The 18832-nt window shown below is 48.7% G+C and overlaps 1 protein-coding gene across 4 annotated transcripts in view; it reads left to right on the top strand.

The window, feature by feature from the left end:
- Positions 1-18832, top strand: part of ADCY9 (adenylate cyclase 9) — a 725821-nt gene that overhangs the window by 589305 nt on the left and 117684 nt on the right. For all 4 annotated transcript variants that reach the window (XM_069646827.1, XM_069646826.1, XM_069646829.1 and 1 more), the window contains exon 7: positions 3853-4061. In XM_069646827.1, coding sequence (XP_069502928.1) covers positions 3853-4061 — 209 coding nt within the window. The remainder of the gene's footprint in view (positions 1-3852; positions 4062-18832) is intronic.

Here is an 18832-nt window from a genome sequence, read left to right as displayed (position 1 = left end):
CAAGCACAAAAAGTTCTGTCATGCAAAGGGAGCAAGCACTGACATTTCATCTATTGGGGCCAGCCTGGTTGTATTATGTGGCTTGAGCCAGCACACTGTTGCACACCAGCACACCACATCTGCCTTCTGAGAAGTGCAGTTCTAGCCATATGCTGTTTTCATAGGTTTGTGCTAATGTATTAGTACTCTAGAGCATGAGGCACACTTCTTGGACCCAGAGCACTCATCTTCCTTTGGTAGAAATAGTTTTGCTTGACACAGTCAACACGAAGGTCATGTTTCAGATTAACAATCAGGGCTGCATCCTCTCAAGGCTCTGGGCTGTCTGCAAATTTAATGTTAGTCGGGCAATCGCAAAGACCATATCTAGAGTACAAATTCATTATACATCTAGACAAGCTGAGCAGAATGCATCCACGCTAAGTGTATCTGTAACTTAGGGATGACAACATTTGCATTTGTGAAATGGGAGTAAGACCTGTTTAAGACACTGAGTTTTCCACTAATGCTGTTTGGTGGCTTGGCTTAGCTTGGCAGAGGTCTGTCATCTTTAAAGGGGTGGTGCTTCTTCATGTGTCTCTGCACCTGCTGCAGTCTATAACCATGGAACAAGCAAAGGCATCTGACTGGATCCTATCAAGGAAAGGGAGTGATGCGATATTTCTCACTTAAACTTAACTATCAAGTTTGAGTCTGGCTTCTCATTGTTTGAGCTACTGCCTCCCTATTATGTATGAATATAATCTGACTAACATTAGGGCATTCAGGAAACCCTTCACTGGATTTAGTATAACAACAAATGGTCTTAGTTCTGCTCGGCCCATGGAAAGATATATGGGCGCACCCTGTCAATTGTTTCATCACTTACCTTTTCTGAAGTCCATTCAGGTATTCTAATGTATTCCTACAGAGCCTACCTTGGAGCACTAAATTCAAAGGCCCAATTTGATTTCCTGAGGAAAAGGTTGCCAGAAAATATTTTTATGGTGTGCTTTGTCTCTATCCTCCAACAGGAAATGCTATCCTGTGTGGCATTTAAATGCTGTATTAAATGCATTGCCAAGTAAGCCGCACATAGGGCGTTTGAACTCATGAAATCTAGTGATATCTCCTTCCTCGCTTGGAAAACTGCTTTCTTCATGGTGGTGGTAACTTCTGCTGGCAAGATAAGTCTACCAGGGAAATGTAGGGTTAAATGCTGACAAACTGCGCTATGACAAAGGTCATTAGTGTCCTTGAATATCTTTCAATATGATATGCCTTCAAACACTGCAATTGTGCAATCCGAATGGACTAGCGACCACGCGGGATTCAGCCCGAGGATTATGATAAGGAGACTTTAGGTATTGGGACCATCAAAATTTAAGGCAGGACGAACTTTTTTGAGATACTAGACAATGGCTACATCAGACTTAATATATACCTATACCCTATGGGGCGCAATAAGACTTTTCCATCACTAATAGACTTGAATGCAGATGCAATGTAAAAAGAATTGGCAGAAAATTGAAATCATTACTGGAAGAATTCCAGCAAATGCTAATAATAGGGAAACAGATTGACGTAAGAAGTTGCCTTGAGGACGACCCCAGGTCGAAACGCGTGTCGGCTGTGATAGATTTCACTATTAAAACTGGACTGCACAATTACAGTGTTTGAAGGCATATAATTTTGAAAGATATTCAAGGACACTAATGACCTTTGTCATAGCGTTGTTTGTCAGCATTTAACCCTACATTTTCTTGAGAAGTTCTGGGAGGGTTAAGGGTACCTCCCAACGCTGATACTGATGCAAATGACACACATATAGATTAGGAGATCAGCGCATTCTTCACAGGTTACACCCCAACTCTAACGTACTTGTAAGTCTACCAGGGGTCTGCACCCTTTGGCTCTCCAGATGTTTTGGACTACAAAACCCTTCATCCTTTGCCAGCATAGTCAATGGTGAGGAATCATGGGCGTTACAGTACATGACAACTGGAGAGCCACAGATTGCAGAGCCCGGGCCTATACTGTCCGTAGAACTGGGCAGTTTTGTCTTCCTACCTTTTTTCTGACCCCATGCTTTATAATATGGATGCACTCTCCGTAACTTTGATGTTCAGGGAGACCTCTGATTCTACTTGTATAGGTCAAAACACTTTAGTTGGGTATGTATGGAGAGCCAGCACCTGATACAGAAACCACTGAAACCTGTACATCACTTTCAAGGAGAGTTACACTCTTCAAAGGATATTTGCTTCCAAAGATTACCAGTCGAGCTAAGAAGGGATCAGTCTTATGACAGTTTTAGACGCAACACCCGTACCTGGCTACGCCTCAACGACCATTAGACTAATGATTATAGCTATCTGTTTTTATGTCTTGCCTCTTACCTGTATCTGTTAACATTTGCAACTGTGCCTGTAAGTATTCTCTGTACCTATCTATACCTGTAACCGAGCCTTAAGTATCCCTGTCGTGTTGTGCGCCCAGCTACCTAAGGGTCCAGGGCGCCCTATAAATAAATAAATAAACAAACAAACAAGCAAGATGTCCTTACTTACACAGCCCCCTTAGTTTTCTAAGGGCCTTTTCACATTTTCTGCGAAATAGCCACCTACACCACTCCTAACACTTTTTGCAAGCGCTAGTCATTAGATATTAGTTACAGGGTTGGGCTCCAATTTGGTCAATCTATCCTGAAAAGTATTTCAGGCTAGATTGTATACTCAACATCCATGCTGCTGTCTTCCCATTGAACTTTGCGCTTGGCAATCTTTGCAACTGTGGAACTCACGGACATAACCGTAAGTAAATGTTACCGACCTTACTAACTGAAACCTTAGTTAAGGGACCTTTTTGGTCATTCGTCCTACCCGCTGTCCCATCCTCGCTATCCTTGCCTTAACATGCTCCCAAATGCAGGCTGAGAACTTAAATGTGCAATTGGCTGAAGAGGACAGAGGCTTGGTATAAGTTGAACCTCCCCATGCACACACACTCTTGCTTCTAAGTTTAAGCTGCTATGCTTTCAGATCCCCTGTGGCATTGGCTTAGGTACTGTCCGATGGGAAGAAATGTCAACATTGTGACTGAAGGTGCTGCAGCTCCAGGGCTTACTTGCATATGTGCAACTAGGCTCACAGAGGTACCAGGTACGCACATACACTATCTGTATCCCTTTTTGGAATGTCATTTGTTTCTTTGAACGGTTTTCTAATTAGTGCAGAAAAATACATCCAACTAATGTAATAGACAGTATGTGGTGTACATTTATCTGATAAACCTAGAATGCACCATCCCTCTACATATGGGGTCTGCTTTATGGTTTGTTTGAAACCACACTGCTGACTTCATTAAGGGGTAGAGGGTCAGTCCATTGCCCTTTCACGTATAGGCCTAATTGGATTAACTGCCCTTTAAAAGTAGAGTGCACTATACAGCTGCTTCACTGCCCTGTCCCCTGGATAGTTAGCTCTGCATTACACTGAACTGCAGATACACTGTTGCACATACCTTTCTGCTGTATGTCATGGGAGATCCTAAATACCCACTCCACTTTGACTACAAATAGGATGCTTGTCAGACTTACTTTTACATGTAAAATGGCACGTGTAATGCCAGCATTATGCATTTTACACTCCTTAAACAGAAAAGCCAAGACAAATGAATTACCCAGTGCAGCAGTGGAGCAGCCTCCTGTGTTCCATGGTTCTGCCTTTGTAGCCTCCTTTTTCAATTCCCTCTGCTCCTTTAATGTGTAGCCTGTATATCTAATAAACCTTTCCAACTACACCTTCATAACAAGCAACCTCCATTAACTTGTATTTTTTTTTGTTGGTTTATCCTTCTGATCTCTTGAAACAGGTCATAAGGACGGCTCCCGTGAAGACGTTTGGCAGTGCCACCTTTAGCTCCCTCCTGGACGTTCTACTATCAACTGTTGTCTTCCTAATTCTATCCATCACTTGCTTCCTGAAGCAGGGCACATCTACGTCTGCACCATCACTGGGAAGCATTGTTGTCTTTGTTCTTGCTGGACTGCTCGGGGTGGTGTCACTCATTGTATCGGTCAGGTGAGCATGCAGGCTGAACATGTTGTGGTAGATCTTCTTGCACCCTGCACATAAACAAATGGAGGCTTAATAGCAGCTCTCTGCTGTTAACTTTTGGAGCTGGTGGCCAGCTACCGGTCACCCATGCAACTGAAGTTGCCCGATCACCTTGAATATGCATGTTTGGTACTTAATATCTGCTGTGGTTTGTGGTATTGTTTTAAAAAAAATGTTTTTAATTCGATAAGCCTGAAATGTGGTGATGGTTGGAGGTAGGTGCTGTCCAATGCAATACTATAAGAAAGGTTATCATTATTAAATTGATAACATGTTTCAAGTCTTGAGTAAGATCCCAGTGTCTGCACCCAATATGAAGGCCCATACAGGAAATTGTACCTTTTCATATGTTTGTCCTTCCTCCTAAGCCTAAATAAATGTTGTGAAAAGGGCCTGATGGTATCAGAGGATTTTATACAGGTTGAAGAGTAATGGGCAAAAGCAATACAAGATCAATGAAAAAGATTCACAAAGTGGTCTGGGAGCCTCTCTACCGAGAACGATTTACTATGGGAAGGTACTGTAATGAATCAAGAGTAAGAGTCGGACACAGTGGCGTAATGTAGGTTGGTATAAACTTTAATTTCCCAAAATAAAAAGAAGGGTTGGTTTTACGAGGGGTTTCCCTGCCTCAACCAAACTAACTAGTGTCCTAGTCAGAATGTCCAAACGTAAAATGTCCTCCGTCCTGTGTCCAAAACCTAACCTGACCCTCACATGCCAACCCTAATAGCTGAACATATTTAGCTGCTCTCCACAGTTACCAAACAAAAATTCAAATGGTGCAAATTAAACAAACCAAAGTTTCATCGAGAGAGGGGGTTTTCCCTTCCCCCATATTTCCCTTTCTCAATGTAGTTCAATTCTAGAAATGTAATTATTCCTTTTGTGTCGCTTCACATTGTAAATACTCCTACGTCCCGCCCCCTTTCCTCCATACTTATGGGACATCTCTCCGTCCTGTGGGATGGGACCGGAGCACTTTGTAAAAAGCATCCACATTTTTTTCAAAAATGTGTCCCTCCTCTCTTTCCTGCGCGGGGCCCGGCACGCAGCCGTAACCCCGCCCACCTTGGCTCCGCCCCGCACATCGCCCATCAGTCCTTTTCTCGCACGATCGGGGCCGGACACACTTGCATCCTCGGAAGACTTTCTTCCCTTTTTTTTCCCTCTCTGGCTCTCGCTAGCGTTCGTTTACTAGTATGTCTATGTCTTTTAAACTAGATTTTCCAGACTGTAAATCGTGCCACCGTCGCCTCGCGAGGGCGAATCCCAATCCTCTTTGTTTAGAGTGTTTGGGTCCGGAACACCGTTGGGACTCCTGTTTTTACTGTGACTCCCTTTCGGTCCGGGCACTTCAATGTCGGTTGGAGCGGTGGGAGGAGGTGTTCGGACGGACTCCTCCTTCGCATTTTCAGGCGTTCATCGACGAGAAGAAAAAACGCCTGGTAAGTTCTTTACTTTTCAGAGCACCCCGGCCGGGGGATACCTGTCAGGATCCAGGATTGGAAACATTGGAACCGCTGGCGGTTCCGACGGTGAACGGTCTAGACCTCACCCAACATGGCGCCGGAGCCTATATAACCAGGCTCCGCCCACTTTTCGGTGCGTTGTATCTGTGGCTTGTTTACTTTCTCAACGCTCCGACTTTGGACTACTGCCATCCTGTGTTTACTCCCTTGATATCATACCTTCTGTTCCTTCCCTGTGCGTTAATATCTCTGTCTGTTGCCTTTTTTTTCCCGTGTTCGCTAGCTTTCTACTTTAGTTCGAGGTCACCGCCGCTGTCTCTGGTACGGTGCCTCTCCTCCTCGCACTCATCCCTTCGCTCTAACTTTCTTTTTTTTTAACATTACTGCTGCCTGGTCTTCCTCCTTTTCCGGCCACGGAGGTGCTTCTTTCACGGTTCTCCGCGTCCTTTAACAGGAGCTTCCTAGCTGGTTCCGCTATCGGCGGCACTCTCAGCCCTTCAGTCTTGTATATTCTGTCTCTAACGAGCGCAGAAGCGCTGCGCTTTGCCGCTTCTGCGTTACCTATTCCTACCTCCTTGCCGTCTCGGCGTGCTGCTTCCCGGCGGGGTTCTTCCTTCCTTCTCCGCCGTGGTTATATTGCACTACGCTGTTTTGGGCTACTCAGAACATACCTACCTTCCTCTTCCTGACTCGACAAGATATTCTTCTCATATTCTCAGCTAACCTTCATAGACTATATTTGATCCTCCTTTCCTTACCTATCTCTCGCTCCGGGTTTAAGACCCTTCCACTCTGTGTCTTGACATTTTCTTCAGTAGCACTGAGTACGTCCTTTTACCTAATATCCAGGAAATTCAACCTTAAGGATTTGTACCATCTAAAGACCCCATCTTCGGAACCCACCTACGGACTAGGGTTTTTTCTGCCTACGGGCTTTTTCCCTAGAGCTGAGGCTGGCCCCCTGGAGTTCCCCTGTGACAGGCCTACTCCTCTGTCAGGGTGGCCTCCAGAGGGGCCAGACCTTACCTTCACGAAAAGAAGACCAGAACTCAGAAAGGCAAGGGACCAAGAGCTAAAGAGAAACCCAGCAAGACCAAGACGGATCCTTACGAATTTACCTCGGAGGAGTCAGGTGAGGAGAAAGGGGAGGTGGACTCGGATCTTGACAATACCTTTCCGGGTTCCTCTCTGGCCGGGAGGGGCGTTGATCGCTCTGTTACCGGGGTTCGCCCTGAGGTGCCTGTCGGGCCTAATAATTCTACCGGAATTTTCTCCGAGAGTCTCCGTAAAGGGCCTGTGTCCACCGGAGTATGCTCCGAGGCCCCTCCTGTGGGGGCTGTTTGTAGACCCAGTTCTACTGAGTCGTGGGGTACCGGAGCTTGCTCTGAGGCCGCTCTTTCAGCTTCCCTCAAAAACAAAACCGGGTGCGCCCTGAGGTCTTGGGGTTACCTAACGGATGTTCGAGGCCCGTGCCGATAAGGCTTCTACTGGGCCTAGGTCCAAGGTCCCTCGTACAGAGGCTAAGGATACCAACAGTTCTGAGGGGCCGGGCAAGGCCATGTCGGTGACAGCGCACCGTTCCCGCTCTTGTGGTGACACCAGATCTGTTGAGGGGGCAAAGAAGAAAGTTTCTTCTTTTACCGGCAGTGCCGAGGCCCTTCCTTCGAAGGCTCAGTTGGCGGTTGGTATGTCGCAGAAACATTCCAGGCCTCATAGTACTGGCTGTGCCGAGGTTCCTTACGTTAAGGCTAAAATTAAGACCCCTGACCCATCGACGGGGCCCCTGCCTCACTTCCTCACGTGCCGCAGTTCCCCTCAGATGAAGACAAAATGGCGGCTGTTCCCACCACGACCACGTGGCCATTTTAGGTACTACCCCTACAACTACGCCATCGGCCCCTGGTGTAGGGTTCGGTCCTTCGGGGGAAACTAAGGTCCTTTGTGCGCATACTTACCGGCCGGTTTATGATTTGAACGCCCGGATGCCTCTTCCGCACAATGTTTCATTGCCCGCGGGGGCGGCTCCCTTGAATTATGTGGCTTCGTCGGTGGAGGGGCCGGTGTGGCACCCTTCTCCGTTACGTCCCTGGATTTGTCCACCTCATGAGAGGCCTCCTCAGGTTCCGAAACAATCTCCTGACGACGCTTTTTTCGGTAAATTTCAAGCGCTTATGCGCACCGACCCCATGAGGGAATATTTCAAAGGGCTTTTCAAGGAGATATGTCCACCTGCGCCTCCGGCTCCACCCGTTCCGACGGTGGTCCCGCCAGCGCCTCCCTTGCCTGTTGTGCCTCCCCCTGCGCTTCCGCCTGTGCCACCATTGTCCCCAGTGGACAAGGCAGTGCCTGATACGGCTCAGCAGGATCCTGACCTGTCAGATGACCCTCAAGGCGATCAGGACAACGAGGACCTTCCCCGCTCTATCAGAGCTTTCCTTGACCGGGTGCTGGACATGATGAGTTTCTGAGATGTTCCGGTGCCCGAGGCACCTGCTCTGCAGGAGGGCGTGCTTTCTGGGGCGTTCACCTTGTCTCCTTTGGAGCGTACCGGCCTGTTCTTGCAGAAGGACGTTCTGGCCGAGGTCCATAGAGTTTGGGAAAAGCCACACTCTGGACTTTTTGTCAATAAAAAGAATGACGCGAGGTACAGGCTGCATCCTTCGGAAGAAGTGGCCTTGTCGTCTTGTCCGCCTCCCTCCTCCACAGTGGTGGCTGCGGCTACGTTGCAATCCAGGCCTGCAGCATCCTTCTCAGCGACGGCTACTCAGGTCTTGGGAAAGGAGGACAAGCTCCTGGATGGACTCCCTAGGGAGCAAAATCTTTGCCAATTCGGCCTTACAGCTCAGGCAGGCCAATGCAGAATTGATTTTGGCGGGAGCTAACATACGGATGTGGAGAGGTCTGTTGGAATTTGAGGAGCACATTCCGGTCGAGAAGCTGGAGATTTTCAGAGGAGGCCTTTCCGATGCCAGGGTCTTGGCCCAGGATCTCCTGGAGGCTGCGGCTCATCACGTAGACACCTCGGCTCGGGGTCTGATGCTTGGGGTTGATACCTCGTGGCAAGCGTGGCTGCATGCCACTAAGTTCTCGAAGGAGGTGCAAGACAAGGTTCTGGACCTTCCATTTGATGGTATCCTTACCATCACTCTTCTACTGATGTAGAGCTCACCAAAACCAAAGACAGCACTCAGACGGCTAAATCATTGTCTGTTCTGGTTAAAGCTCCCTACAAGGCTCAAAGGCCGCTGTCGCAAGGTCGGCCTTCCTCTGGGTTTAGGGGCTTCCTCGACCGCAAATCTCACAGAGTTGATACTCCTGCGGGGAATAACTGCCGTAAACAACAGCGTATGCAGTATTTCTCCCGCTCCTCAGCCTCCTCATCAGGTTTAGGTGGCACCGCCACCGATAAGCCTGCCAAATGAGGGTTTTCCGTGCTCGCACGAGACCCCGGTGGGAGGACGCATTGCGTCTCATTGGGAGGGGTGGCAGGCCATCACAGAAGACAGATGGGTCTTGTCAATCGCTCGAGCGGGCTTCTGCTTATTTTTACCCCCTACCCCACCCCTCAACCCTCCTTTTCAGTTGTCGGGCTCACCCTCCCTCAAGGCCGAGGTTCAGAAACTTCTGCACCTCAGAGCTGTGGAACCCGTTCCCCTTTGGGAGCGAGGGGAGGGCTTCTACTCCCGGCTGTTTACGGTGCCCAAACCCAACCAGGCTGGCCTGCGCACCATCCTAGACATTTCCCAGTTCAATCTTTTCCTACCCCAAGAGAAATTCAAGATGATCACGCCCGGCCAGATTCGCTCCTCTTTGCAGATGGGTGATTGGCTCAGCCTGGTGGATCTTCAGGATGCGTACATGCATATACTGATTTGGAATCCACACAGGGGATACCTCCGCTTCTCTTTGGGAGAGGAGCACTTCCAGTTTCGGGTGCTTCCTTTTGGCCTTAGTTCGGCGCTGCGTGTCTTCACGAAGATGATGTCGGTGATTGCGGCCTATCTTCGTCTCCAGGGTATCCATGTGTATCCCTATTTGGACGACTGGCTCTTACGCAGCCCTTGTCCATTGGAAGCAGCGGGCAATCTTCAGTCTCTCCTTCAGCTGCTGTTCCATCTTGGGCTGTTGGTGAACTGGCGGAAATCCTCCATGACAGTCTCACAGGACCTGACTTTCCGGGGTTTCTGTTGGAACACGATCGACTGCCGAGTGTATCTGACCGGGGACAGAATGGTGGATCTGTTGGCCACGTGTCAGATGTTTGCACAGTCGGAGAGCATGTCGGCTTGGTGGTTCCAGAGGCTTCTGGGACTCATGGCCTCGTGTGTACTGGCTCTTCCTCTTGCTCGTCTCAAAATGAGACTGACCCATATGGCTCTTCGGAGTTCCTGGCGTCAGGCTGTGGACCCGGATTCCAAGCGAATAATGATTCCGGATTCCATGAGGGTGGACCTAGACTGGTGGTCATCTCTCAGCAACCTGTCAGTGGGCGCGGGGTTTCAGGACCCAGCCCCCATGGTGACGATCACGACGGACTCCTCCCTTTTGGGGTCGGGTGCGACGTTAGATCTTCTTCAGGTCTCTGACCTCTGGTCACCTCAGGACAAGCTCCTGCACATAAATCATTTGGAACATCTGGCGATCTTTCTGGCGCTCAAGACGTTCAGACCGCTCATTGTCGACAAGGTGGTCCGCATAAGAACAGACAATGTGGTATCAATGTGTTACATAAACAAGCAAGGGGGAACGAAGTGTCCCCCTCTCGTGGACCTGTCCATCCAGATTTGGGAGTGGGCCGTGCTTCATAGGGTCTGGGTGCTTGCAGTGCACATCCCGGGCCAGCTGAATGTCACCGCGGATGCCCTCAGCCGGCGGACAGTGGTCAGCTACGAGTGGGAGTTGAAGGCGGAGATCCTCTCATGGATTTTCTCGCGTTGGGGCACACCGAAGGTGGACCTCTTCGCCACGGCGGTAAACAAGAAGCTTCCTCAGTACGCCTCCATAGGAGGGCTGGGAGCCTCCTCTCTGGGGGACGCACTCGAGATTCCATGGCACAACATGAGAGCTTACGCCTTCCCTCCTCTTCCCCTAGTTCATCGAGCAATTTGGAAGTTGAAGAGCTCTGTCAACTGTTCTCTTCTACTGATAGCTCCGTGGTGGCCGGTCAGGTTTTGGTTCTCAGAACTTCAACACCTGTCGGTGTGTCCGCCGATCAGGTTACCAGTAACTCCCAATCTTCTTCACCAAGGGGAACAGCAGATGTGGCACCCCTCCCCACAATCGCTCAACTTGGTGGCATGGTGCCTGAGTTCACGTCTCTAGAGCATTTGGGTTTGTCTGCGGATAACATGCGCATTATCCAGGCAGCCAGGAAACCCTCGACCAGATCCCAATACAAGAGTAAATGGCTCAGGTTCTGTCATTGGTGTTTGGAGAAAGAATTTGACCCAAGGGTGGCAACGATTGACAAGGTGCTGTCCTTCGTATCCTCCCTAGCAGAGTCAGGGGTTCATGTTCTGTCTTGCAGGACTTATCTCTCTGCGATTTCCGTTTACCTCTCTACAGACCGGTGTTCTTATTCCTTAACTAACCCGGTGGTGAAGAGACATTTTGCTGGCTTGACACGCATCTACCCTCCGGTTTGTAGTCTGCACCCGCCTTGGGACCTAAATGTAGTCCTGACGGCGCTGTGCCATAAACCCTTTGAGCCAATGGCTACGGTTGACCTGAAGTACGTGTCCTGGAAAGTGTACTTTCTGGTAGCCGTTACGTCAGCGAGGAGAGTGAGTGAGCTCCAGGCATTGTCGGTGGAGCATCCTTTCTTGGTCTTTCACAAGGACAAGGTAGTCCTTCGGACGAACCCAGCTTTCCTACCAAAGGTAGTGACCGAATTCCATCTGAATCAGTCGATTTCCCTTCCGGTCTTTTTTCCGAACCCTGCCTCGGAGGCGGAAAGGGTTCTACACTGCCTGGATGTCCGAAGAGCTCTTAAATTCTAGCTGGACAGGACTTCCGAGCTTCGGAGATCTTCCCAACTGTTTGTGACCTTTGGTAAACCTCAGGGCAGGCCGGCGTCTAAGGCATCCATTTCCAGATGGATTGCCGCCTGTATCACAGAATCTTTCACCGTCCAAAAGCTGAAACCTCCTAAAGGTATCCATGCACAGCAGGTGCGAGGCAAGGCAGCCGCGGTTGCTTTTCAGAAGTTTATTCCCTGGGAGTCCATCGCTAAAGCGGCTACTTGGGCCTCCCCATCTGCTTTCTGTAAGCATTACGGCCTCAATATGAGCTCTAGAGCTGACGCTCAGTTCAGCCAGGCTGTGCTGAAGAACCTGTTTCAGTAAAGGGTATTTCCATCCACCCATAGTTCCTCTAAGGAGTGCTTGGGAATCTCCCATAAGTATGGAGGAAAGGGGACGGGACGTAGGAGTATTACCAGGTTACTCACCGTAGTGATCACCTTACTCCTAGTCCATAGTCCCCTTTCCTTCATACGCCCGCCCGCCGTCCCCTCTAATAAGGTTCCTCTGTTATTGCTAATGGGTCTTGACCCTGCGATAGAAAAGGACTGATGGGCGATGCGCGGGGCGGAGGCAAGGTGGGCGGGGTTACTGCCGCGTGCCGGGCCCCGCGCAGGAAAGAGAGGAGGGACACATTTTTGAAACAAATGTGGATGCTTTTTACAAAGTGCTCCGGTCCCGTCCCACAGGACGGAGAGATGTCCCATAAGTATGGAGGAAAGGGGACTATGGACTAGGAGTAAGGTGGTCACTACAGTGAGTAACCTGGTAAGACTGGAGGGGATATCTGTACTTCTGCCCACTATATGACAGAGTAGAAGCACAGGACCCCAGCCAAGGTTCTCTATGGTAGCTATGGACGGGCAACCAAGGCTTAATCACCCAGGAGGTGGTGCAGGCTGGTTCTTAAGTACAGTGAGTCCCCAAGCCCCCCACAAAAGAATGCCCACACACTGTTATGTGCTAGCACATTTCTTTTTATAAAAATAAGGTTCAGAAATGTATAAACAATTCAATAACACACTTTGTACTCTGGTCATTCTAATATGTCAAATCTATACATTGCTATGTGGTACCACACTTAACATTTAGATTCCTATAAATGCATCAACTGCTGACAGGTACAAATCTTTCAGTAAGGTCGAGCAGCATAGACGGGTTCCATGTAATAATATCCCCTCAGAAATATCGCCATGCAAAAAAAATTGCAGAAAATATTACTTTTTTTGTGGGGACATTATTACATGGAACATGCAGGGGACACCCCCCGGTACCCCCAAACCCTTTTTTATTTTTCATGGGGAGCGGAGGACACCCCTGCTGCCCATGTCCCTATATATATATATATATATATATATATATATGTCACCTGTATAATGTCGCCACAACCTTTTCCCAGCGACATTATATGCAGCGACCATAGGGATATTATTACCTGATACCCATAGATGATAAGGAAGGAAGGCAGGTTAAAGTTAAACAATGGCAGAATGCTTTCTTTGGGTATAGATACACAATTCTGAATGAGGATCCCCCCCACCTGGGCAACCTGTAATACAAGAATTAACAAGTGCAGTCCATAAATGCTTAATAAGCCTTGCTTCTTAGTTAAAGAGTTCTATCACCCTATTGTTCCTGAATTAGAAGAATTTCGTCGACGGTATCCTTCGAGGGTGGACTCCCTTTAAAGCAGAAGCCACTGGCCGTCGAGAACTTTGTGGAAAAGTGAACACTTACGGTGATGCTGCAGCTTCGACATTCGCGGTGCTCTTTGATGATCAATCGTGGAAGTCCGGGAAGATGAGGCGTGTGGTCCATGTCGATGCAAAATGTTTGGTGCCGCAAATTAGACTCGGTGATGGATGCAGGGCATCGGGTGTCGGGAGTCACGTTCGGCGTCCTCTGGCCTGATGGTGCTGCAGCCGCAGCCCGTACCTTAGGATAGCTTCCGGCAAACGGGACTCGACCCAGGCTGGACCTCGGATTGTCACTCCTTCAGTGTCCTCGGGAGGTCTTTGTCGGCTTATGGTGGTGGGAAACCCACCGGCTGACTTTCCTCGGTAGTCGGCGACCTTGACTTTCTCCGGCGGCACAAAGTGGGCGACAGTGATGGCAAGGGAGCCCTCTATCAAATGTTCTTAGGCAAATTGGAATGTTTCACGGCTTCAGTCGTTAAGCAGCACAGCGTCAAGGTGTCCCCGCTTCTCGGTGATACGATTCGACTTGGATTCAAATTCTTTCGAACCCGGACGTCAATGGACTTTGATGGCCTACATGTCCAGACTCTCTCTTCAGGATTCTCGGCGGATCCCTTCTCCGGATATCAGACTCACAGAACTGGCTTCCAGGGTGCCTCGATGAAGGAGAGCAGTTTTTGCAAGATGGTCAATCAGGCTCACAGGCATTCAGGCAATTCACTTCCACACAGACACCCATAGCAAGGAATGTGGATTGGGGCAAGCACCCATTGTCAGTTTCGTGTCAGTTAGTTTCAGGCAGGGCTGTCTCATTCAGTGAGTCTCACACACACAGAAACCAGGCACCCATAACATAGAATGGAAGATACTCAGAAGTTCCTGTCACATCAGCATGAAGCTGCCCCCAGCCCAAACCCTGGCCTGTGGGCAACACACAGGTGCCCAAAAACATACACTAGGGTTACAGGGTTATACCCCCACCCATGGGTGCCATAAGGGTATCGTAAGGGTCTCTGTTCACCACAACCAGAGAAAGAGCTGCACTGCCAGGGGTCCTACTGGACTTCTGTGCAGAAAACAACACAGAACACACACAAGGGAGTACAGGACAAGGACAGGGAGGCCCTGTCCCTTCAATGTATTTCCAGGATCACACACATCAATACTAAGTTTTATAAATCCCTAGGGACTTCCCTTCCCCTACTTTCATGTTGCTTTCAAGGGATTTATCATTATTACTCTATTCCAAGGGATATACCTCTTCCCTTATCTTTTTACTCTTCATCAACTAACATTTATCATTTCCAGGAGGTTTCTCTACCACTGGTTTTCTTGAGCTTTCACAGTTTTTCTTGTTCAAGGGGCATGAGTATTCTCTCATTGAACACAGTTAATCACTTCAAAAGAAAGGAGATCGCCAATTCCTTCCCCTGAATTCCATACTTGTTTCACTCTTTGCCTGGTATACTTCCCTGCCAGGACTTTTAGGTTTCACCACTTCTTACGCTCTCAGCCTGGTATACTCTCCTGTCAGGGTTTTCTTCGTTCACTTCTGTTCTCTCTGCCACACTGTTTTCCCTGTGTGGATTTTTCAATACTACTTTGGGTCCCAGACCCTTTCTCATTTACTTCTTGATTTATAAACAAATATCCCAGGGGTCCTACTATAGAGGCTTCCCCATCTCTTGTACTGTTGCTCTCTCTGTACGCGGCAAACCTCCCAAAGCGCCCCATCAGCCCCGTCCATCTGCGTGGGCTCACTGGTTCTCAGCTGCAGCTTCGGAGTCCGTTGTGTCTCCCGACTCGGTCTACCTCTTGCCATCAGGTCTGGCGTACGTTCAGTCTGCTCCTCAATTTCCACCATGCCTTCAGCTCCCTTCAGCAGCACCTTCAATTCTCAGCGTCTCTGTGTCAGACTTTCGTCACTTGAGCTTCTCTGGATGGCAATCATCTCTAATTATTCCTTCCCGCATCGGAAGCAGTTAGTCTTCCTTTTCCGCGACGTTCTGAAGATTTAAATGCCCCGGTGCCAATCGAGCTCATGTAACAACTAGAGCACGCCTTCCACTTTTGCAGCCTAAGTAATCTTCATGCTCTGGTTCCTCTTCCTCATCCCAATTTTGTCTGTCAAATAGAAAGGGATAGTTTGAGAAACTGTACAATCAGGCATGTCTGAATGTTGTGCAATACGATAAGCCATTGAGGAATGGGGACTCCAGAATGAGCTATGAGACTCAAACGCAGAACCGGGATACCATGTTCTATCTAGCGAGTCTACCCCATTCCCCTGTGGGGTGTCTCCCCTCATGTGGTCCTCCCACAGATAGCCACCCCCAGGGTCAGGATCATGCAGCTTCTTCCTTTCCCTGGTCACATGAGGGAAGATTTCCCCCAGGGAACCATTGACGGCTTTGCTAGATTTGTCACAGTACCCACGCAGGAGAGTCTAAAACCATGTTTTAGCTAACTGTCCTTTCACCGAGGAGAAATATCCATTTGCTTATCAGTCTAGTCCCTCCCCTCTGGGCAGTCCAGCACCTTAATGTTAGGCAATTCTCCTCTGAACAAGAATACAAACAGCAACCCCCGAGACGTGTTTCGGCCTTGTTCGGGCATCATCAGTGAGGTGAAGCTGTTGGTGCTGGTGGTTGTAGACCCTCTGAGTGGGCAAAATTCCATAGAACAGGGTAATTGACCCATGTTCATTCTCAGTAGAGGTGCTCCCACACCCTTGTTTAATTTGTAAAATGTGGGGTTTCGATCTAAAGAACCCAGTGTAATCAGAGAGGCTCAGCTTCACTTCACTGGGTTTCGGTGCTGGAGTGACCTATGGGTGGGACCAGACTGATATGCAAATGGTTATTTCGAAGGGATTGTGTCCTCCGACGTATTCCTTATCTTTGATATAATCCATTCCAGCTTGCTGGCCTCGGAAATTGTTTCTCAGTAGAGGGCGCTGCGCGTCGACGTCCCTCGAGACGGAGTCCCTGGACAGCCTCTGTATCGGCGCCGAGGTCACCCTGAGTATAAGTAGACTTGTGCAGCGTCCGTTGCTCAGTTCGTTTTTCCACACTTCGTGTGCCTCAGAAACGTAACGCTCGGTTTGTTTTCTTCATATAAAAACCTTCTTATTCTTCGAAGATATTTGGTTCTACACGATGGCATCTTCATCCGAACCATTGACTCCACAGTCTGGTTTCAAGAAATGTCGCGACTGTGGAAAGAAAATGTCTTTAACCGATCCTCAAAGGATCTGTTTGTGGTGCCTGGGATCGGAGCATCAGTGTTCAGAGTGTGAGGAATGTATGTCCATGACGGCAAAATCCTTGAAGGAGCGTAAGGGGAAGTTAGAAAGAGGTAAGGCTTTTAAAACTTCTACCCCTTCAAAAGTTTCTTCGGCTGACTCGAGGCATTCGTCTCCTCGTCGTCAAAAGAAACACTCCCGTTCGAGATCTCGAAGCGGTTCCCATCATTCTTCGAGATCAAGACCCTCCGAAAAGAGGCGTCATAGAAATCCCTCTTCCTCTAGTTCCCCAGAAAGGGTCACCTGCCCCACGAAACACAGCTAAGTGGGAGGAATTCCGCAAAAAAATGCTTAGCGTCTTCGAGAAAGTGGCCTCGACCCCCTCGGAAACGTCTAAGGGTGATACCCTGGGTGAAAGACCTGAAAAATCAAAACGCCGCAAGTCGTTGAACCCGGCGAGTAAAAATACTCGAGAGCGCCATGAACAAAGGCAATAAGACCATGTCGTCGACGCCGTCATCGAAGATTCCTTCGACTCAAAAATCTGCGTCATCGACGCCTCTGTCGAAGGAACCTTCGACGCATAAAGCGGTTTCATCGACGCCATCTTCGACGCCGTTGTCTACCCCGATAAAGGATAAGCCTAGAACTGCAACTAAGTCACAGGCAGTAGAGATGTCGAAAGCCCCGACCATGACGTCGAGAGTGCCATCGACAATCTCAACAGCGCAGAGTAGGATTCCGGTCCTCTCGAGTTCATTGAGGCATTTTCGACGTTTGCAATGCCCTTTTCAGGATTGTCGAAGCCTATGACGTCTATGTCGACAACCACAATGTTTTCTTAGGCAGTAACAACAAATTTGGCTCCTTCTTCTCTAGAAATGGGTTTTACACCATATCCTAGGTCTGATTACTTTAGAGCCTTCTCCTCCCTATATGAGGAAGGGGAGGACTCTGACCATTAGAGACCTTTTGGTCTGCAAAGGACTACAATACCCATTCCAGAGGAATTAATCTCTGAAGAAAATAGGTTAAAAGATCTTCAGGAGTCTCTGCATGAGGCAAGTGGTATAGATACTTCTCCAGAAGTAGAGTTTGCTAAACCAGACCCTGGAGAACATGCAGAGATACCTTACAGCGCCCTTATGGCTAGAATAATTGAGTTTATGGGGTGGACTACACCTACTCCTTCTTTTCAGCAAGATGACCTTACTGATATATTAGATAAAGGACCCCAGGAAGATCCCGTTGTTCCTTTTCATGCTGCTCTGCAAAGAAAAATATCTGCAAATTGGGAAACTCCTGAAGTTATCCCTGCAGTAAATAAAAAACTCTCTGCTTAATACAGAGTATCAGCTTCAGATCCTGAATATCTAAGCAAGCATCCAACTCCGGAGAGTTTAGTTGTGCAGGCAGCAACTTCATCAAACAGTAAGTCAGCATACCCTACCATTCCACAAGACAGAGATGATAAAAGATTTGACGCCATGTCAAAAAAAGTCTTTTCGGCATGTAGTATGGTGCTGAAATCTATCAACGCCACTTGCACGCTAGCAAGATTCAGCCACACATTTTGGGAGCGTGCTTCATCTGCAGCTGACTGTCTCCCAGAAGGAGAAGAACGGGAAGCATTCTTAAACATCATCAGGGATGGAAAGGATGCAATGTGTGAGTCCCTTCAAACAGGCATTGACTCAGCTGACAGTATCAGCAGGGCCATGGCGGCAAGTACCACAATCTGCAGGTTTGCGTGGTTGCGGAAGTCTGGGTTTGCTCCAGATGTGCAACCCAGACTTCTAAATATGCCCTTTGACGGCACTTCTCTATTTGGAAAGAAGGCTGATGGCAGCCTGGAGAAATTGCAAACATCCAAAGCAGCAGCGAAACCCCTTGGGGCTGCAATCCGGCAAACTCCAAATCGCCCCTCAGGTACATCCTGAAGGGGTAAGTCCTTTCATTTTTACTCCGCATTTGGACAAGGCAGATGACAGCCAGCTCAAAGGGGCCGGAGACGATTCTCCCGTGGTGGACGGGGTAAAGGTAAAAAATCTGCATCAGCATGTGCTACTTTACCCTCAGCATCTGTTTCAGCCGCTTCTAAACCCCTCTGAGGTCTCCCCTCACAAGACACCAGTAGGGGGCAGGTTAACTCAACATCTGGCAGAATGGCAGGCTATTACGTTAGATGCTTGGGCATTGGAGGCAGTTGCCCAAGGTTACTGCCTGCCTTTCCTACACTTTCCTCAGAGTCATCCACCAGGGAACAACTCTTTGAAGCTTCCAGATCCGCTCCTTATGCAGG

This window comes from Ambystoma mexicanum, chromosome 2q (genome assembly GCF_040938575.1).
Source record: "Ambystoma mexicanum isolate Mex_15411 chromosome 2q, UKY_AmexF1_1, whole genome shotgun sequence".
In the NCBI taxonomy this organism is placed as follows: domain Eukaryota; kingdom Metazoa; phylum Chordata; class Amphibia; order Caudata; family Ambystomatidae; genus Ambystoma; species Ambystoma mexicanum.
The sequence above is the reverse complement of the archived record's forward strand: the minus strand, read 5'-3'. Positions and strand labels throughout refer to the sequence as shown.